Source organism: Eleutherodactylus coqui, chromosome 2, assembly GCF_035609145.1.
Source record: "Eleutherodactylus coqui strain aEleCoq1 chromosome 2, aEleCoq1.hap1, whole genome shotgun sequence".
Lineage (NCBI taxonomy): Eukaryota > Metazoa > Chordata > Amphibia > Anura > Eleutherodactylidae > Eleutherodactylus > Eleutherodactylus coqui.
In genome coordinates this window covers 52,436,886-52,459,297 of record NC_089838.1, presented here as the reverse complement: position 1 = coordinate 52,459,297, position 22,412 = coordinate 52,436,886, and the positions used below count along the sequence as shown (strand labels likewise).

The window sequence follows — 22,412 nt, the reverse complement described above, 5'->3', positions numbered from 1 at the left end:
CTTGCCCTACAGTTTGTCCAGACTGCATTATATTCTTCTTTAGATATTCTCCCCTCTTTCCATTTGATAAACATATTTTTCTTTGTTTTTAACATGTTTGCCGGTTCTGCGTTCATCCATCCATCCTGGTTTCTTTAAATGCTTCGTATTCTTCCTTGTTTGATTGTGCTTTGAGAATCTCATTTCGCAGTATTTCTCAACCTTCTTAGACATTTCTGTCCTTAAGAACATCCAGTCATTGGATTTTTCCTATCCTCTTTCCGAGTACGTTTAAATCTGCCTCTCTGAAATCCAACCTTGAGGTCTGAGTTTTCTCAGGTCTTCCTCACCTTTTTATCCAAAATTCAAGGATAGCGTGATCACTGCCTCCTAAGGACCCAGCCACTCTTACTTCCCCAACCATTTCCTCCCTGTTGGTAAGAATTAGGTCCAAGATAGCAGATCCCCTTGTTTTCTCTTTAACCTTTTGGAAGATAAGGTTGTCTGCAAGATAAAGTTGTCTTTATATTAAAGCAGTTCTTAAATTGCGGTATGAAATTTGTTATCTACCTTATAGAATGCCCTTGCGGCTTAAAATATATTGGTAGAACGATCAATACATTGAGGTCGCGCAAAAATAAACACTGCAATATCCTTCATGGATATATGAAGCACAACGTCTTGCGGCATTTACTTGATAAGGATTCATCAAAGCTTTGTGTAACCTACTTGAAACACATTAAATCTAATTCATTCACATCCCTCAAATCAACAGAAATGTATTGGATTTTTAGATTAAACACCCTGGTTCTGCAAGGGTTTAAATGAAACCCTGCAAAAAATCAGATTTCTTATCTGGAGAATTTTTAGATTTTTTTCATATATATATATATATATATATATATATATATATATATATATATATATATATATAAAAAATAATTTTTTTTTTTTTTTTTTTACATTTAGGCAGTCTGTCCACGGCCGTGACGGAAAATCGCTAGCAATATTCCGCTATAGGGGAGGAGAAGTGGGGGGACATTGTAAGGTCATCAGGCCACCAGAAACTAGGCTAATCCTCCCTGGCAAGTCAATGTAACAAAAGGAGAGTTCCACAGCACACCTCCGTATGTACAAGAAAGTGCAGAGGCCACGGTAAATACGTGATGCAACAGCCACTTGAGGGACCACAGATCCTTAGTCCCCAGTGTAATACGTCCAGAAGAGAAGCAAATGGCAGCATCAATGGTGTAGCAAAAAAATATGAACGTTTCGACTTTAGCAGTCTTTATCAAGCCTGTTTTGATAAAGACTGCTAAAGTCGAAATGCTTATATTTTTTTGCTACACCATTGATGCTGCCATTTGCTTTTCTTCTGGACGTACCTCCCTGGCACAGTGAGATGCATGGAGCGTTTCATGAGGCAGCACGTCAAAGGAGGCATGGTGATGTCATGGCGCGAGTGAACGTCCATTTGATGACGTTGGGCAAAGTGAGACACATAATGCATTTCAAAGAGTGGCCACTTCACAGAAAATGGATCCCCTGACCCCGTGGTCTGACGTAATCTTAGAGGGACAGCTCAGTACCACTGATGTGATCCCCTAATGATGTGGTGCTGCTTAGTAAGTGTTTACTGTATAAATTCTTGACTATTGTATCAGGTATTTATGCTGGAAAAGGGCATCTTTGTGTGTCGCAACGCGTTTCACTGTTTCCGTTGTTTTAATGCTGGTCTGAGGACCTAAGTAAGAAAAAATTTAGAGCAATATTCTCCCTGGAGTTTTTGGAATCATTATAAGCGCAGAGAACTTGTTCTACTTTTCCTGACCAGTTTTGCAGTTTACCCATCTACTTCATTGTGGGGCCCTTTCTTGCTGCTCTCCGAATCTGCCGGTGCCCTTTGGATGTAGGGATTCTCATTACAGAGCTTGCTTGGACTTCAGGCGCTGGCGTGTCGGTTCCCTACCTGGTGCCTTCCTGCTAGCACCAGGTAAGTCCTTTTGATCGTTGTACATCTTATATACACCTAGAGGCACTGTCCTACTTTTTCTTGAAAGTTTTAGGAGAGGAATGTTGATAGCGCCTTGCAGGATGTGTAAACTGCCCATGCCATAGGCACTAATGCAACCCCATACCATCGGAGATGCAGGACTGTGCATCGATAACAAGCTGGATGGTCACTCTCCTCTTAAGATGCAGAACAGGGCGTCCATGGTTTCCAAAAAGAATTTTAAATTTTGATTCCTCAGACTGCAGAACAGTTTTCCATTTTGCCTCTGTCTATTTAAAATGAACTTTCGCTGACGTTTCTAGATTGTGTTGATATAGGGCTGCTTCTTTACATGATATAGCTCTAACTTCCATTTGTGTATTGGAGAACTGTGCTCACAGACAATGATTTATAGCAGTATTCCTGAGCCCATGCAGTGATTGCATTACAGAATCATGACTGTATATAATGCAGTGACACTTGAGCATCTTGAGCATCCAATATCGTCCGTCGTGCACATTAATTTCTCCAGACACCCTGAATCTTTTGATGATACTATAGATGGTGGGATATGCAAAGTCTTCACAATTGTTCATTGAGGGACATTTTTCTGAACTTGGTCCACAATTTTTAGATGTAATTTTTCACAGATTGGTGACCCTCTGACCATCGTTGCTTCTGAGAGACTCTGCCTCTTTGACATGTTTTTTTTTTATGCACAGTTGTGTGATTTAGTAGAAAATTGTCCCTCCAGCTGTTTTGTTACCCCGGCCAAACTTTTGAGAGATGTGTTGCTGCCATCAATTTCTATATGAGCTCATTTTTTTTAAATGAAAGGGAATAATGTCCCCCCCTCTGATATGTGTTATATGCTGTGTTGCCAATAAAATATGGTTAGATAACATTTCTGAATTATTACACTCCTTTTTTTCTTTCTTTACATTTCTTTACATTTTACACTGCGTCCCAACTTTTTGGCCTCATGTCCACGGGGAAAATCAGGCCCGCCGCGGATTCTCTATGCAGAATCCGCAGCGGGTCCCTCCTTTCCCGGGAACATGAGGCCTGAAAATAAGAATAAACTCACCTGTTCTTGACGCTGCGTGTCTCCCCTCCGTCGCGGCCGGATCTTCTTTCTTCGGCCCGGCGGATGTGCTCGGCACGCCGGGAGCGTGCCGTGCGCATGCGCCGGGCACATCTGCCGGGCCGAAGAAAGAAGATCCGGCCGCGACGGAGGGGAGACCCGCAGCATCAAGGACAGGTGAGTTTTAATTCTGGTACGGTCGTTCCACGGATCCGGACGGCTTCCATAGGCTTCAATAGATTCACTAAAATGGAGCATGTCGCGTTTTTTTTTCCCGCATGCGGATCCGCGCCTAAAGGGAAAAATGACATCCGCAGGTATTTAACTACCTGCGGGTGTCCAATGCATCCCTATGGGGTGCGGATCCGCGTGCGGGAAAAACGCTGCGGATTTTAAATAATAATTTACCCGTGGACATGAGGCCTTTGGGAATTGGGGTTATATATAGAGGATGCAGATCGGTGCAGCTTACCGTTAATTCTGTCTTCTTTTCTCTAGTACAATGACTATGTCCATTACATCGAGCCGTGCTTTAAGGGGATTCTGGTGCAGGCGGACAGAGATAATCGGGAGGTGGGTCACTGCTGAAAGTTATCTTTCATTCTGTTTTTGGTTCAATTAAATTCTACTCTATGTCGAAAAAATGAAACAACTTTGTAAATACTCTAACATTTCCTATTGTGTTGTGTATACAGCTACTCTACAGAGCTATGTGTCTCCACAGTAACAGACTACAAACAAGCCCTGTGTAGTCTGATCCTGCAGCCATATTGCCATCCATCTCTGTCCCTCATCTTGTAACTTAAGGATGTATGTTATTAACAGTTAGCGGACAGATGGGTAGGAGTGTGACTGCAGGATTAGACTACTCAGGACTCGTTGTAGTCTGTAACCATGGAGATACACAGATTTGCACTGGAGCTGGGGACATAAACCGGAAGAGTTTTTATTAAAAATCTCATTTGCAAGGGCTCTTCATTTTATGCTTAAAAATCATTGGAGCAATATAAAATAGAAAATGAGACTTTGATAAGCAGATTTATATGGAGGCTTTAAATGGCTGAAGATAATGGGAGCCTATTTGTTAATAAAAGAACGAAAAATGGAAAATCGAGACATCGTCATGTAGTAAAATATGTTAAAAGGAATGAAAGTGCTCCAACTGCCAATGGTCCAAGCCCCAGGAAAAGATCTAGAACTTGCGGTACTCTTCTCTGTGTTTATGAGTCTGCCTAGTACCTGTTCACTAAATGGCCACTTTATTAGAGACCCCACCTGGCAACACGTTGGACTTCCTTTGGCTTTCAGAACTACCATGGCATCCATCCAAAGATATCATAGGACCCAGTGTGTGACAAGAAAACATCCCTCACACCATTACTCTCCACCTCCACCAGCCTGACAGCAATGGGGTCATCGATTCATGCTGCTTATACAAAATTCTGACCTCCCAGCAGCACGGTACAACAAAAGACTGGACCTATCTGAGCAGGCATTGTGTTAACGTGGCAAACAGGGACATGTACAAATATCTCCTTATTTGTGTACATGTGTATTCTGTAACATCAAACTGGGACATGAACACTCTGCAGAGTCTTACGTGAACTGCAGAACTGAGAACTGGACACAAAACTCGTGGACATGACTGAGAAACAGACATAAACATTACGCCAGTCACACTCACGAACTGACGAAAGCAGATCGAATGGCAGAGCTGCGAAACGGACTGCATACTCGCGAACAGACACAAACCAACAGCTGATAAACACTCAAAACACGCACCAAGTATAACCGCTTAGTGCGTGTGTTGAACAGATGGAATAGATACAGTTAGTATTTTGGCCAAGATACTAACGCCCGCGAGCCCACTTCATGGATCTTCGTTGCCTCGCGGGCCCCTACACTAACGAGACAACTAACGCCAGGAAACCTGCCTGCAATGCGAGGTGATCGTCCCGATAGGGATGACTTCACGCTGGAACCTAGGGACCTACCTCGTTCTAGATGATAAAGGACCCGCAGCAAGACACAATTCACACTACATATACTGCGAGCTGCACAAGTACGCAGGAGCATGACACTGTTCACTCTGAACAAAAAGAGAAAAGGCCAGCGGCCTCTAACAGAGGAGTTGATATGTATGAGCAGCAGACCTGGGGGGGATTGGCTGGCTGGAGCAATCCACGCCCAGCGAGCTCAATCACGCTGCTGAAAACCCATGTAGTACAACAGATTCCAGCAGCGAACCCTAATAGTACCTCCCCCTTAAAAAAGGGGCCTCCGGAGATACAGATACCCAACACACAGGGGTCTAAGACCTGGGGGACTGGCTGGGTGGAGAAATCCTCCACCAGTCAGCTCAATCAACCCCCACCTGTGGGGGCCATCAGCTGAAAACCCATGTAGTATCACAGATCCCAGCAGAAATCCTAATAGGATATTTTCCCACTGCTCAGTAATATAATTTTTCGCCCTTTTGCCTGCTGGATCCTCACCTTTTCTGCTTCTTAGACACAATGGTGCTGGAACTGGTTGCCTGCTGTTTATAGACCATCTGTGCTAAGGAACGGCGAGTTGTATGTTTGAAAACATTAGTTGGAGTTCCAGCTCCTGACTGCAGCGCCTGTTGGTCAGAACGATTCCCGATGTCCACCTCTGACCCCTTTTTGTTGATGAGTTGTTTGCGTCCACAGGATCTCCGTTCGCTGGATGTTTTTCCTTAATCACCTCAGTCTCTACAAAGTTACAGGAGAAAATCCCATGCGGTTGACAGTGAAATCTTGGCCTAGCGAGTCCAGCACCGATAACCAGGCCTCATCGCTGGATTTTCCCTTCTAATGTGGATTCACACTAAAACTGATCCACAGAAACTTGTCACGTGATTTTATGCTGCACTCTGGGGCACGGGGAGAATTTCCATACAGGGAAGCACCAATCGTGGGAGGGTCAGGGCTCCAATAAAGGGGCCATTCAGTGTAGACTGTATGCAGTATATCGCTGCTTTCACTCCATGCTTTCTCTTGTTTACAGCATTTCAAGCAGCTGGTGGACGAGTTACAGGCCAAAGGTGTGGGCACCGTAAACAAAGCTCTTATCGAGGCCTTTAAGATCCTGAAGGAGGTACTGAACATCCACCTGTGGTTCTTAGCAGAACTGGGCATAAAAGATAAAAGTTTGCTTTAGTTTTTCACTTCACCATTAAGTTCCTTTCATTTAAAGGAATTTTCTGCCATAGGAAGTGATGAAGTCTAGCTAGAAGATGCCATCATTTTCTCTGTAGTGAGGACTGCATTAACTTCAACTGATCCTCAGAATGAAGCCCCATTCACTTGGAAGGAACCCTCTAATAGTTTCCTGCTCTGTAAGTGACTAGGAGCGGCACTGTGCAGCTACAATGCCGAAGGGTCCTTAGTCCCTTTTTTTCTCACGTTCGGCAGGGATCTCCGAGATCAAAGCCCCAGCAATCATGATGTTATGATGTACTATATGCCATAATTTTACAAAAACGGGATTACCTTTTTAAGAAACAATCATAGACAGCACAATGAAATGCTCCTTCTGTGTCACTGTAGTTCCAAGAGGCTGGTCAGGGTGGGCTTTGTAACCAGGCAATCATGCTGATCACCGATGGAGCCGTGGAAGAGTACGAGCCAGTGTTCGAAAAGTACAATTGGCCCGATAAAAAGGTAGGATCTGATATTTACCACATATTTTACTGATATTTCCACATATTTTATTTGTCATGCTTTTTCTGTTTGGACATTTTGCCACATATAACGTTATTAGACTGTGATAACTTTCTGAAGAGATTCTCTTAACTCTGTAACAGGCTAGACAAAGCTTTTAATAATTGGAATTCAGATCATAGTCAGAAGTATATTAAAATGTGGGGCCCATCATGGTGTTCTTTTTTTCTGCTTTCAGCTTCAATAAGGGGCACTTTTGGTGTGTTTTTTTTTTTTTTTCTTTTTAATTTCAGCTTTAATAAGGGGTGATTTTAGTGCCTATTGAGGTGCCGTTTTTCCTTATTTCAGTTTCATTTCTGCTGGATGAAGCCATGACTTTAGATTTTAAATTTTTATTTTCCCTCTTCTGTTTACTGATCCATCATTTAATCAAGAACGATTGTGGGGCCCATTGTAATGCCCTTTTTTCTAATTTTAGCTTTAATAAGGGGTGATTTTATTGCCCATTACTGTGCCTTTTTTCAGTTTATTCCTGCTGTATGAGACCATGACTTCAGATGTTTCATTTGCCCTCTTCTGTTTGCTGATCTTTTATTTTAGCAGCATACATAATTTGTAATTTTTTTCTCTAGGTCCGAATGTTCACGTATCTTATAGGGAGAGAGGTGACGTTCGCACAGAATGTGAAGTGGATCGCATGTAGCAACAAAGGTATCAGACATCGATATATAGAGCCTGTTTATATATATATATATATATATATATATAACCTATGAGATGGAGGAAAAATAAACTGGGCATTAATCATGGGGCTGTTTGTCATGTAGAATGTCTGTGATATTTCAACAAGTGTTATTTCTATCAGTGTGATGTATGACATTCCTGCTTTTGCTCTAGGATACTACACACAGATTAGCACACTGGCTGATGTCCAGGAGAATGTGATGGAGTACCTGCATGTGCTGAGTCGACCAATGGTCATCAACCATGACCATGATATAATCTGGACAGAGGCGTATATGGACAGTGCGGTAGGTACATCACCGATGTTACTTATTAAATGACTTTTATCTGCAGATAAGGGTAAACAAACACCTTGTATCCACTAAGTAGCCAATTAAATAAATCTTCCTTATATTATGGGTGGCGGCTTATAGCTGTCACACTCATTATCACCACTTCAGTTACCTACCGTATATACCGGCGTATAAGACGACTTTTGAACCCCGAAAAATCTGCTCTGCAGTCGGGGGGTCGTCTTATGCGCCGGTAATACAAAAAAAAAAAAGTGTAAAAAAAAAAACTTTACTCACCTCCCCCGGCGTTCTGTCGCGCTCCGGCAGGCTGTCGCTCCCTCCTCGTCCCCGGCGCAGCAGTGCTTTCTGAATGCGGGGCTTGAAATCCCCGCTTCCAGAAAGCTAATACACACGCCGGCAGCGATGACAGCATTGAATGGCTGTGATTGGCTGAAGGCGCACGTGTGTTTTAGCCAATCACAGCCATTCAATGATGTCATGGCTGCCGGCGTGTGTATTAGCTTTCTGGAAGCGGGGATTTCAAGCCCCGCATTCAGAAAGCACTGCTGCGCCGGGGACGAGGAGCGAGCGACATCCTGCCGGAGCGCGACAGAACGCCGGGGGAGGTGAGTAAAGATTTTTTTTTTTCTCCACTGTATACCGGCGTATAAGGTGAAAGTTGGGGGGTCGTCTTATACGCCCCGTCGCCTTATACGCCGGTATATACGGTAATGACCTGTCAATCACTTCCAGACTGACATAAGGAAGCTGTTTTCCCATTATATGCCAGGATTGTGCTATCCCAAAGAGCTGCCACTGCTTTAAGCTTGTACAAATGCCACTTGGTGGAACTCTTGCATACCTTATCCCCCTCCCCCCTACTGTGTCATTTTGTGTATCACAACTGCATATACTTGGGCCTTCTTTATGAAAGGGGACACAAGAATGGAGGAGTTACCCCACAAGAGACAGTCAAATCAGAGCAGATCTGATTCATTGCTGTTATGTAGTTGGTATGGCACCCCTTCTGTTACATACATGTTATTTTGCCCCGTGTTGTTACTTGTTATCGCTCCCCCTGCTGTTAAGTGCTCATTATGGTTTTTTTAAAATAAATGCTTCCGGTTGAAATCGTGCGCCAGGCGTATTATTGCGCCCTGTGACACATTTTATTGGGGTTTTCTGGTTTAATGTAGATATAATCACTTTACAGCGAGAAGTTGTTTTTAAAATCTCTGCTTGCAGCCAGTGAACAGAAACCCTTTGATTCACATGCAGAAGCTGAAAACTTTTACTAGCCCAATATGTCTCCCAGCTGATGGTTTGCTACATTTGTGTTTTCCTCGTAGACAGGATGTATCAGTAGCACAAATATCCCTCCTGATAGTTTGTTACAATGTATCAGTGCAGGTAACCTGTATCAGTCTGATTTATCTCACAGAGGATTGTTCAGACCAGATAGAAAGGTGACAAACCCTCAGCAGTGTAAAGCCTTTATGACATATCCAGCATTTTGGATGAAACATAATACTTCAGTAGGTGGCACTATTTTTCCCATTAATGCGCCGGACACCATGACGGGAACCTCACAGACCCCACTGTAGTCAATAGGTTTCATCTGGCGCCACTGGCGTCCGGCTTATTCCAGATCTGGCACCGCCATTCATTTATTTGTCCTGCTTCTATAACGCAGAGGAAACAATGAAAAATTGTAACGCGGCAAACGCTACAGTGAATGAACTGTAAGGCCTATGAAGATTTGCAGCATTTACAGGTAAACAAGAATGTTCGCAGTCACTGACAGCAAGCAGAGATTTTGAAGATATTGAATTGAAACATAAAAATATTAGAACTGTCTTATGTACAATGATTAACCCCTTAGTGACAAAGCATGTTTGTGCCTTAATGACCAACTAATTTTTCAGTTTTTTTCATTGTCGCATTCCTAGGCCCATAACTTTTTAATTTTTCAGTGGAATAGCCGTATGAGGGCTTGTGTTTTGCGGGAAAATGAATACAATGTATTGTATAACTTTTTAATTTAATTTTTTTTTTTTTTGTGGGATTGGGTTATTACATTTTTACGACGTTTAAAGTGCAAAATAAACAATGTAGTAACATTATTCTCAGGGTCAGGACGATTCCGGCAACACCAAGTTTATACCATTTTTCTTTTTTTTTATGTTTTGCTATTTTTGTACACTAAGAACAATTAAAAAATTGCTTTTGTGTTGCCACATTACAAATGCAGCAATACAAGACTGGTGATTGTTTTTTCTTACATAGTAGTAGGAGAAAAATTGGGTTTTGATGTTTTTTTTTTCTTATTTTTCTTATTTTGTCCCACTAGGGAAAAATCACCATCTATTATCATTCCCCGCTGTTTGAGCTGGTGCAAGGCTGTTATAAAACAGCCAAGCACCCACTCCCCCTGGCACAGGAGACCCGTGCCTGGCTTCTGATGCAGCACTGTAAAAAGATGATTTCATCAGAATAAAGCCCCTTAACAGCTGTTGTGAAGATGTGTATAGGTGGTCATTAAGGGGTTAAGCGTCATTGGCATAAAACCAGAGAACCTCTATATAGAACTTTACTCTTGATGATCAAGACAGGTCATTGATAGTTCGTTGCTGGGCTCCACCGCTTGGGATCCCCGCAGATCAAATATTACCAGTCTGCTGTCAGTGTGGACAGAGCAGGAAGCAGATAGCGCTGTCCATGTAACAGTGGCCCATGTTGGCATTGCATTAAATTCAATGGGAGCTGTGCCTCCATTAGCAACCCGGACCGCTGCTATAGGGACAAAGCTGTCGGCTTCAGGCTCTGTCCGCAATAATTGTGGGACTGGTGAAGAGTTGATCAGTGGGAATCCCAAGTGGTGAACACCCACAAATCAACTATTGATGACCTATCATAAGTGTAGGTCACCAATATTAAAGTCCCAGACAACCCCCTTAATAAGAAGGCCCCAGATTAATCTGCATGGATAGTAGTAGCGCCGCCCTGCTGCTAAGATTTCCCCATGGTGAATCGCGATTGTCGGAATGGGTAAGTCTATTACTCAACCAGTGCCAGCCCGCAACTCCAGCATCGCTATGGTTAACTAATAGACTATACCGCAAAATTTCTTTCATCCAACATTCATGTGAAGCGACAGGTGCCGGATTACCAGATGCTGGATGATATGAGTTCCTCTGTCTATTCCTTCATCGGTCTGACTTTTTGTTTTAGTGTCTCATTTCTCATTGTAATCGCGTACCATTTTTTCCCCCCTCTCATCTGGTCTCATACCATCCCTACTCCCATCATCCATCCCGTGTGACAGCTGCCACAATCCGATGAGGTAACGGGTGCTATCAATGTTGTGGGTGCCTCGTGTCCCCGTGGTGCTAGTTTGGTTAGTGTTTGTGAAAGTGTTACTATTTTTTACTTTACTCGCTCATCAATTTCTGTCATTGTGTTGTGGTGTCGTAGGAAACCCAATCGTAAACCGCACCGTGTCTCACACACGTTATCTTCCGGCTGGGTAACAACCAACATGGTCGCCAGTATAGCTCCCACTTGGGATGTTTCCCAGCCTTTTCTGCGCTCCTGATTTGGGATCACAGGAAAACTGGGTGACCACCTAGTATTTTTTTCTCTGCTGTCATTGGTTTACATTCCAGGGTGCAGCAGATGGTGCTGTATACGATGGGTGGCGGGGGGGTCAACAAATACAATTTAGTCATAATTGAGGGGAAAGATGTTTGAGGATCCAGCCTGACTGTGGACTGGCAAGCGACAGACAGCGACCTTTACCAGGTCATATGATTGTTGCTGGGATATCTGCAAACAGCTCTGAGGTTCTGCCCGGCAACCTGTTGGGAGATGAGTTTATCGGCAGCGTTAACTTGGTACTTTGTTCCCCATCACTGGATAAATATACACAGATCAGATCATCACTGACATAAATCAAATGCACAAAACTTCTGCCGATGCCTCACGAAGTAAGAGTAACCTGGCTGTAGGACCACCTAAAGGGGGAAGATATCATTCTGGAAGTAGTTTGAAAATAGAACTGTGGCAATGGCTTTACCTCTCCCCAGCTGCTATCTGGCATTGTTCACAAGCTGATGTCAAGTCCCCCTGCAGTTCCTCCTCCTGATCAGTGCCTGCATTAGGTTAGGTGGCACCATGGGTGGAATTTTCTTTGGCACACTCCTTTCCTCATAAGAAAAAAACTATTTATATTGCACTGAAAGGCGTTCTGCTTGTGCAGAAAGCAGTCAGATAGCAACATACGAACACCAGAACAGATCAATGAATAAATACTGTACCAGAACCAATCTCAATATGTAACTACAGCACCAGAATCAAGCTAATAACATAAATGCATTACCAGAACCAAGCGCATAATGTAAGAATAATCTTTATTTATATAGCGCCAACATATTCCAAATAAATACAGCAGTGGAACCAAGCTCATAATGTAACTGTAGCTTCAGAACTGAGTTCCTACAATAAATATAGCATGAGAACCATCCTCAGTACATAAATACAGTCCCAAACCCAAGCTCAATACATAAACATTGCACCGGAACTGTGCTCATAACATAATTATAACACGAGCCAATCTCAGTACATAAATGCAATACCATAACCAAACTCTGACCGTAAATACAGCCCCAGAACCAAGCTCATAACATAAATGCAGTAGCAGAACTAAGTTATTGTGTTTTGGGGACGCTGGCTGACAGAGCCCGTAGCTTCACAAGACGCTGCCGCACAGAGGAAGAAAGTCATCTGGTCGGGTGGACCTAAGGGGGGTGATCGCCGCCAGCCAACAATTGTCTGCTGCCCTTCCCTACAAGCCAGTGGGCATGCGCTGCACGTAGCTAAGGCTGGCCATCCTCCTGATGATCACTTCTTGCGCTTCTGTTACCTCCACGGAAAGTTTTTAGAGTCTCTCATTTCGTCCTCCCTTGCTGAACTGTTGTTACCTTGTTCCAGTGACTAAGGCTGAGCTGGGACTACCACCATAGGTTCACAGCTTACTACATTATATCCCAGCTCTCTCTTCATGCACCTTTTGTGAGCAAGACATGATGAGGACAATAATGTTCTCCATGACAGCAAGCAAAGATCTTGAAAATGGTGCAGAAATGAAACGGGAAGATTGTGAGAAAGTTGTAAAAGGCTTTCTTAGATGATGAAGATGAAACTTCGTTTACAGAAGGTTGGAAAAGACCTTTAAGATTGAATTTCCTGTGAGATTCTGGACTATCGGACAGGCGGGTCCCGAATTATCAGATAAGACAGATGGCTGCAAAAGATGAGACCGTGGGATGACGTTCACTACATGCTGAGAACGCTTAACTTCTGAGTTGCTGGTTACACAGAAGACGTAATGACGGTAGTCGCGTTGTGATCAGTCGCCCCGCTCTGTGGCGGGTGGAGTAGTGTCTGGCGCCCACCATGACACTCGTAACGTATCGATCTAATCAGAGTTTTCTTTCTGTTCGCAGCTCTTTGCTTCGCAGGCCCAGAGTCTGCTCCTGATGACCACCGTGGCCATGCCTGTGTTTAGCAAGAAGAACGAGACGGTGAGTCATAGCTGAGACCATAGGAGAGCGTGATACTAAAGAGACTGCCAGAGAGAGACTGTTAGAGACTTAAGCCGGATTCACACGAGCGTATGCACATTTGCTTGCGCATTTGAGCCACATTTTGCGCATCAGATGTTGCATATATGCATGCTCAACTGCATGCTCAACCCCATAGCCACAGTCCCGTACATTGAAATCTGGTTGTGTGAATTCGGCCTAAAACTAACGGCCTACGATTGACATGAGAAATAGAGAGTGTGAACTGACTGTTTGAAACTGCTGGCAAAAGAGATACTGAGATTGAAGGGCCGATGCTGCTGGAGAAATACAGAGACTGACATGATGGGCAAAGACTGCTGAAGGCAGAAAGAATTAGACTGATGGGCCAAGACTGCCAGTGAAAGAGACTGACAAGACAAGACTACCAGAAATAGAGACTGGGACTGACGGAACTATATTCCTAGAGAAAGAGAGACTAAGGCTGTCAGAGAAATGAAGACTGACACTGACAGGACCAGACTGCCAAAGAAATAGAGACTGGAACTGACGGAACTATACTCCTAGAGAAAGAGAGACTAAGACTGCCAGAGAAATAGAGATTGATAGGTCGAGACTGCATGCTGCAGTATTTGCTTTCGCCTTATATGACAGAATCGGATGGTGGTTCCGCAACCGATGTGAGCGAGGCCTTCATTTTATCTGTTTCTGGGAAAGCTGAGTGACAGCCTGTAACGGCCACCACAATCCTCGGTGGGAGATTCAGCCTCCCCTATGGGGGCTGGAAACCGGCAGTCACAGCGGCTGCAGACACTCAGGACAGCTGTCATTCTCTTAGTCCCCAGTCTTGCGGTAGGACTTCAGTTGCCCTTTTATATCACTGGATGCCTATTCATGTCAGTCAGTGATTGTATGGCGGGCTCTGGGGACGCAGCTCTGGTGGTGACTACTGCATATATTACAGCCACCTTCTAGTAATTAATTGTCAGTTCTTCTCCACAGAGATCAGAAGGGATTCTGCTGGGAGTCGTAGGATCAGATGTTCCCTTACGTGAGCTGTTAAAGTTGGCGCCGAGGTACAAGGTGAGAAATGATCATGGCGATATACTATGTGTCTACAGCGCCCTCCAGTGGTGACCTCATATGATGATGTTTGCTATTTGAGAAACTTCTTTCAGATTCTTTCTTGTCTCCGCAGCTTGGGGTTCACGGTTATGCCTTCTTGAACACAAATAATGGCTACATACTGTCACACCCTGACCTACGCCCCCTGGTGAGCCTCTCAGTAACTGCTACAACATAACTTGCATCATGTCTCTTTCTCTAGTCACATCCAGAGCTGCATTCACATTGTTTGTGCATCGTTCTGCTTTTTTTCCTGCCCCAGCTCTTGTACATCTTGTTCTTGTACATGCAACCCAATAACTCTTTTATCTTTCAGTACAAGGAAGGCAAGAAACTTAGACCAAAGCCGAATTACAACAGCGTGGACCTTTCTGAAGTGGAGTGGGAGGATCAGGATGAGATTGTGAGTCACAAAACCTAAAGCGCCGTTATTTTTCTAGGGTCTTTTTTTTTTTGTATCTAAGTAGTGGAGCGATGAAATAAATGAACAGATTTCGACTGGTGAAGCTGAGCTGCAGTGTAAATTTTTTTTCTGGTAACAGTGACACCTACTGCATGCATACTGCTACTGCATCCCTCTAAAATAAATCATGGCCATTCATGGGTTTAGTTTTTAAAGGAATCAAACAATTGAGTTCTAGATTTCATACCACCCCACATGTTGTTTCATGCTTTGTACTTCAGACACATCCAAAGCTGCAGTCAACATAAGTTAAGTGCCTTCTGCAGCGCTTTCAAGCATGGGAGAAACACAAACAATACAACAATTACATATGATATACAATCAGTTTGATACAGGGAGCACAAGGGGAAGGGGGTGGGGATTGGCATGGGGGAACATAGGCAGTACAGGGATTCCATATGGAAATCAGTTATTAGAAAGCAAACAGGGTAGGGTGGTAAGGAGGTGCAGGGGTATAGGTCGTATGTGATGGGCAGAGTGGAAGGTGTGGGGAGGCATAGGGAGGGGCAAGGGGACTAAGTCAGGAGATTTGGTACGCCTCCCTGAAGAGGTGAGTTTTTAAGGCACGTCTGAAATTCGTGCTCGAGAATTGTCCGGATGCATTGGGGTAGAGCGTTCCAGAGGATGGGTGCTGCTCTGGTGAAGTCCTGGAGGAGAGCATGTGAGGTTCGTATTACAGGGGTGTTTAGTCTGAGTGTGGTAGCGGATCGGAGTGAGCGGGCTGGGTGGTGTACGGACAGGAGGGAGGCGATGTATGGTGGTGCGGCACCATGGAGAGCTTTGTGGGTGAGGTTGAGGAGTTTAAGTTTAGTTCTGCAGTGGATTGCAGCTAATGCAGCGACTGGCATAGTACAGGGGCGTCTGAGTAACGACTGGATAGAAAAATGAGCCTAGCTGCCGCATTTAGTATGGATTGGAGTGGAGCAAGTCTGATGCAGGGGAGGCCGATGAGTAGAGTTGCAGTAGTCAAGTCAGGAGTGAATGAGGACAACCATGAGTGTCTTTAGCATGTCCGTGGTGAGGAACGGCTGTATTTTAGCAATATTTCTGAGATGCATGTGGCATGTTGGGGCCAGAGATTGGATATGAGGGGGGGGGGGGATAAAGGAGAGGTCATAGTCCAGTGTGACCCCAAGGCAGCGGGCATGCTGTCTGGGGTTATGGTGGTGCCAGACACTGGAATAGATATATTGAGGGGAGGTCGGTTGGAAGGCGTAAAGAGGAGAAGGTCAGTTTCAGAGAGGTTAAGTCTGAGAAAAAGGGAGGACATAGTATTAGAGACAGCGGACAGACAGTCGGTGATATTTTGGAGGAATGTTTCAGAGATCTCACAGGAAGAGGTGTATAGTGGGTGTCGTCAGCATAGAGATGGTATTGGAGGCCGAATTTGAATCATCACTTCCAGGGCTCCTTGTTCTTCCTTACACTGAAGATAGTTCTTAATAACATTAGCTGGATGTTTGGGTTCAGAATAAATTTGAATCCAATCAGACGCTTCCCTGATAGTATTGCAAGATGGGTGAGTATCTGCCTGTATTTCTCAGTAATGAGAACACCAGTAATCCTGAACAAATCCTCAATTCCATTTGCTGAAATGCACCACCAAACTTAAAGGTAGCCTCCACCATGCTTCACTACTGCCTGCAGACCCTGATTATTGTACTGCTCTTCACAATGCTTCACTGTTGCATGCAGACACTCATTATTATACCGTTCTTCACCATGCTTCACTGCTTCCAGCAGACACTCATTATTGTACCGCCCTCCCCCATGCTTCACTGCTGCCTGCAGACACTCATTATTGTACCGCTCTCCCCCATGCTTCACTACTGCCTGCAGACACTCATTATTGTACCGCTCTTCGCCATACTTCACTGCTGCCTGCAGACACTCATTATTGTACCGCTCTCCACCATGCTTCACTGCTGCCTGCAGACACTCATTATTGTACCACCCTCCGACATTGTGACTTCTCAGTCCAGAGCCCCCACTGCGATTTTTCTGCACCCCATTTCCTATGTTTCTGTACATAGTTGAGTCACTAACCCTTTCTTTTATGTTGGCTTTCTGGACACAATTTTTCCATAAAAGCTACTTCTAGCCCGACTTCTCCGAACAGTAGATGGGTGTACCTGAGTCCCACTGGTTTCTGCCAGTTCTGAGCTGATAGCACTGCTGGACATCTTCCAGGATGTAAGCATAATGTGTCTTTCACCTGCTGCACCAGGTTGATTGCTGCATCTACGGTCCTCAACATTGCCCGATTCATTTATTTTTTCTGCTTTTTCTTTTTGAGCAACACATTTGGAACCGAAAGTCTGCTGTGAAATCTTTGCTGGGAGGGACCTTGCTGATACAGTATAACTACCTTGCTCAGTCTTGCAGTGGTGTATGACCTGTGACATGACTTTCACAACCTCACCTCTGCAGAGTTTAGCTGTTCCTCACTCAGTTTTAAGCCTCCTACACAGCTGTTTGTTTCAGCTAATGACTGGGTTTCAATCTATAAATGAAGATGATGATCATTATCACCTGTTTGGTATAATTGGTTAATCATACACCTGACTGTTATCCTACAAAATCCCTGACTGTGTACAGGTGTTTCTAGACGAACTGATGAAGGTGAAGGCATCATACTAAATACTGATGGGATTACATTTCTCTTTTCTTCAGTCACTTTATATTTTATTATTAGACAAACTATTAACACTTCTCTTTTTGGAAGCGTTTTCATTGCGTGGTATTTTTTTCCATACCTACCAAAAATGTTTGCACTGTACTGTAGCTTATAAAAATATACAGGGGTGCCTTAACCTCATACATTCTTTTTATGCTCGCAGCTCCGGACTGCAATGATCAACGGCGAGACGGGAACCCTCACTATAGATGTCAAAGTCACTGTGGACAAAGGGGTAAGCAGGCAAGAAGTGTATTCTGGGCAAACAACCAAAATAGAGTTTTGCATTGATTAGTCCTCGTGTCTCTTTATGGGTCCTAGAGACCAACATCTTCATGTCTTACCCAAAAGAAAGAGGGTGGAGCCTGATACAATTACCTTCAGACTCCTCCTAGTACAGTGAAATGGTCCATTTAGGACTACGGACAGTCATACGTATGCCTCCTCGCCACCTCCATACTACAAACTCAACATGTCATTCTTTTACAGAAACGCGTCCTGTTCCTTACTTCTGACTACTTCTACACTGACATCAGCGACACCCCATTCAGGTGAGATGATTGGGGACAGATTTCCTCTTCAGCACCCCATAATTTTGGAAGTGGAAGTGCATGCTGCATTCCAACCTCACATGTCAGCGCAAAAGAGTCTGTTAGATAATTGGCTTTTATGCGTCGTCCTGCAACTTCTACTATAAGCTCTACTTCATCCCTGTTTCCACCCAAATGTCTTATGCGATTGATAAGTCATGGATGTTAATGATGGGTTCAGTATGTGATTTGTGTTGCTGCACAGTGCTGTGGACACCGATTGTGTGCGCATCTGAGATAACAACTTGACTTTTTTGCTTGGCTTTCAGCCTCGGGGTTGTGTTGACCCGCGGCCACGGAGAGTTCATCCTCATCGGTAACACTTCTAAGGAAGAAGGTAAGGACATGTGTATTATCCTTCATAGTCTGACTGTGTTATACTATAGAGGTGGCCCCTCCAGGTGCTATGGCGGCACGTGAGGTGAGGGTTATCCCAGTATACATTCCTATTGGTTGGTTTAACAAAGCTCCTCCGACGCAGTGACCCTAACGAGGGCTAGTCCTATATCAAAATATGCATCACACAAAGGTGGAAAAAATATAGTTTTTTTTTAACGCCTTCGAGGGAAGTATGTGAAAATACTACCAGAGCTATCAACTTAATTTACCAAGCAACCAAAATCCCTATGGTTTTGTTATCCACTGCTGCTGATAAAGTTTTCAATCAGGTTAGTTAGGACTTTATATGTGAAACTCTTAAAATCTTGTGGAGGGCCGATGGGTTCACATGGCAAAGTCTGTGATCGCTATTGTGAGTGAAACTGCATTGCAGTGCAGAAGTACTGCAATGCATTATTACAGCGATAAGAGCTTTTCTGGTTCAAGTCCCCTACAGGGACACAAAAATAGTGTAAAAAAATATATGTAAAGAAAAAAAACAAAACCTTTTTTATTTATTTTTTTTAAACCCACATATTTGGTATCATTGTATCTGTAATGACCTATACAATAAATTGAACACACTATTTATCCTGCACGGCAAAAGCCCTAACAAATGAAGCCACATGCTTATTTTGTCTCCCAAAAAAACACAATAAAAGTGATCAAAAAGCGCTATGTATCCCAAGATGGTACTAATAAAAAACAGCTCGTCATGCAAACTATGTAAGAAATTAATAATTTCCCCTAAAAAGGGGACGGAGGCTCTAGTACCCTGTTGTACTGCATCTAGCTTGGATACAAGATGTGATACAGGCGGGCATGGAGGCTCTAGTACCCTGTTGATCATGCAAGCTTGTAGGCTATCTGTTGACATCCCAGATGGTCCCATACATGTTCTATTGGTGATAAATCTGGCTAACGGGCAGCCAGGGAAGTATGACAATGTTGTGGGGGCTTCCTGTGACCCCCTTGTATGTGCGGCCGAGCAGTATCCTGCTGCCTCTTGGAAGCCACCATGAGAGGAACATGTGGCTGCAGGATGTCCTGAACATATCGCTGAGCTCTCATTGTCCCTGTAATTGGCCCCTCAGACCATCACACCAGCAGGGGGCAGTGTGCCGCTTCACAACAAAGGCAGGATTGAGGCGCTCACCCCGAGGTCTCCAGACACGAACACACGGCGTCAGTGCCCAAATTAAACCTGGATCCGTCGCTGAAGACAACCCGGTTGCACTCCGTAGTGTCCAGTTTCATCGTTCACGACACCACTGCAAACGAAGGTAACGGTGGGTGTCAGAGGCCGTACAGGTAATGGAGGCCACAAGACCAAATGCCCCTCAGCCAAGCGCCTGGAAATGGTTCCAACAGACACAGGAGTGTAACAATGGCGCCACATGTCAATGGATGGCGGACAATGAAACAGTTGGAGCTGATGGTGCTTGTCGGACGATTAGACACTCCTCTCTAGTGGTGGTCTGTAGGGGGCATCCTGAGCCCGGTCACCTTGTCTGCCCCCATCCACTGGTCCCAACACCCCCTAACAGTCTGGTCAGAACGGCCCGGTGGGGGACAATTCATCGATACGACCATCCAGCTTCTCACACCTAATAATGCAATGCGCCCCTCTCAAACTCTGGTAACAGTGTCTCTTTTCTGCGTTGTAGAGGCGTCTAGTGGTCAACAAGCTCTACACAAGCAGTGGAAGAGGTCACTATACACAAGGAGCCTCCGAGAGCCTTTTATAGGCCGGGGAGGGGGGGAACCACTTTTAGGGTCTCGGGTGACAAGACCGTTCATCTAATTGCAGCGACCGGGTACCAGGCCTTCAGCTGAGGGGACAGCGGGGTATAGCGTGGGAGACAGTTCATAGTGACTCTACCGTCTCCCTCTTTCCAAGATGGCCGAAGGATAGCCTAGCCCAGCCACGCGCCAGGGTACACAAAGGGGATTTAATTTTATTTGTGATCGTACCGAATCACACACCCAGAATAAAGATCAGTCCACAACAAAATGCTTTTCAAAACCGGGGGCACATGGTTTCCTTTTACTCATGGTTCACTTGAATTGTGTAAAGTATGGCATTGAGTGCTTCAGAATAAACCTTCTTTCATTGACACTCTATATCTCATTTATATTTAAGTGCAGTTCTTTTCCCAAGACATACACATTATCAGTCGCAGTTATCTGATGGATGCTTTTCTTGAGGCAAACTTTACTGCACATCACGTTTCTTTCATACACGGTCCTTTCTGTTGCTAACGACAATCGGCTTTCTTACTGGTTTCTTTAACCCCTTAGTGACCAAGCCTGTTTGCGCCTTAATGACCAGGCCAAATTTTGCAAATCTGACATGTCACTTTAACATGGAAAAACACCAGAAAGGTTTTGCATATCCAAGCGATTCTGACATTGTTTTTTTGCCACATGTTGTACTTCATTTAGGCGGGAAACAAAGACCGATAGAATTTGTGTTTATTTATTAAAAGCGCCAAAATTGGGAAAATTTAGAAAAAATCGTCATTTTTTCACATTTCCAACTGCAATATCTCAAATATGTGCAAACATAATATAGAAATTTTTGCTAATATTTCCATCCGTTTACTTTATTTTGGGCGCACATTGGAAAAACTTTCGTTTTTTTTTTTAACCATTTAGGAGACGTACAAATTTAACATTACTTTTCAGCATTTTGAGGAACACTTTGTTTTCCTACACCAAGCCAAGATTGGAAAGGCTCATAGGAGTCAAAATGATAGATACCCCCACAAGTGACCCCATTTTAAAAACTACACCCCTTAACGTATTCACTGAGGGGTGTCATGAGTATTTTAAGCCCACAGTTTTTTTTCAGGAGTCAATGCAATTTAGAAGAGAAAAACTAAAATTTCATATTTTTGCAAATATGTCATTTTAAAGACAGGACTTTTTTCTATAATACACATGAAAATGAGGATTTGAACCCTAGAATGAATACCCCTGTTTGTCCCGTGCTCAGAAACATACCCATTGTGGCCCTAGTATTACGTCTGTATACACAATGGGGCCCAAAATTAAAGGAGCAACCGGTGGCTTTCGGAACAGAAATTTTGCTTGAAGGAGATTTAGGCCCTATTGCACACTTGTAGAGCCATTGAGTGACCAAAACGATGGAGAACCCCCACAAGTGACCCCATTTTGAAAAGTAGACCCCTTAATGAATTTATCTAGGGGTACGATGACTTTTTTGACTTCACAGTTTTTGAATGAATCTAAGTCAAGCAGAAGGAAAAAAATTACGATTTTCATTTTTTTGGTAATTCTGTCATTTTAAAAGCAGTTTTTTTTGTACAGCACATAAATGAATGAAGACCTTCACCCCAAAATGGATACCCCTGTTTGTCCCGTGCTCAGAAACATACCCATTGTGGCTCTAGTATTACGTCTGTATGCACAATGGGGCCCAAAATGAAAGGAGCAACCGGTGGCTTTCGGAACAGAAATTTTACTTGAAGGAGATTTAGTCCCCATTGCCCACTTGTAGAGCCCTTGAGTGACCAAAACGATGGAGAACCCCCACAAGTGACCCCATTTTGAAAAGTAGACCCCTTAACGAATTTTCTAGGGGTACGATGACTTTTTTGACTTCACAGTTTTTGAATGAATCTAAGCCAAGCAGAAGGAAAAAATTATGATTTTCATTTTTTTGGCAATTGTGTCAATTTAAAAACAGGGTTTTTCGTACGGTGTACATAGGAATGAAGACGTTCACCCCAAAATGGATACCCCCGTTTGTCCCATGTTCAGAAACATACCCATTGTGGCCCTAATCTACTTAAAGGAAACATGGCTAGGCCTAT

At 43.9% G+C, this 22,412-nt stretch overlaps 1 protein-coding gene across 2 annotated transcripts in view; it reads left to right on the top strand.

Annotated features, from left to right (window-relative positions):
- The window catches only part of CACNA2D4 (calcium voltage-gated channel auxiliary subunit alpha2delta 4), a 251,480-nt gene that overhangs the window by 85,102 nt on the left and 143,966 nt on the right, over positions 1 to 22,412 (top strand). For both annotated transcript variants that reach the window (XM_066590961.1, XM_066590960.1), the window contains exons 9-20: positions 3,555 to 3,629; positions 6,087 to 6,176; positions 6,629 to 6,742; positions 7,375 to 7,453; positions 7,640 to 7,773; positions 13,263 to 13,340; positions 14,343 to 14,423; positions 14,539 to 14,613; positions 14,782 to 14,868; positions 17,769 to 17,840; positions 18,095 to 18,156; positions 18,465 to 18,532. In XM_066590961.1, the coding sequence (XP_066447058.1) occupies positions 3,555 to 3,629; positions 6,087 to 6,176; positions 6,629 to 6,742; positions 7,375 to 7,453; positions 7,640 to 7,773; positions 13,263 to 13,340; positions 14,343 to 14,423; positions 14,539 to 14,613; positions 14,782 to 14,868; positions 17,769 to 17,840; positions 18,095 to 18,156; positions 18,465 to 18,532 (1,015 nt within the window). The remainder of the gene's footprint in view (positions 1 to 3,554; positions 3,630 to 6,086; positions 6,177 to 6,628; positions 6,743 to 7,374; positions 7,454 to 7,639; positions 7,774 to 13,262; positions 13,341 to 14,342; positions 14,424 to 14,538; positions 14,614 to 14,781; positions 14,869 to 17,768; positions 17,841 to 18,094; positions 18,157 to 18,464; positions 18,533 to 22,412) is intronic.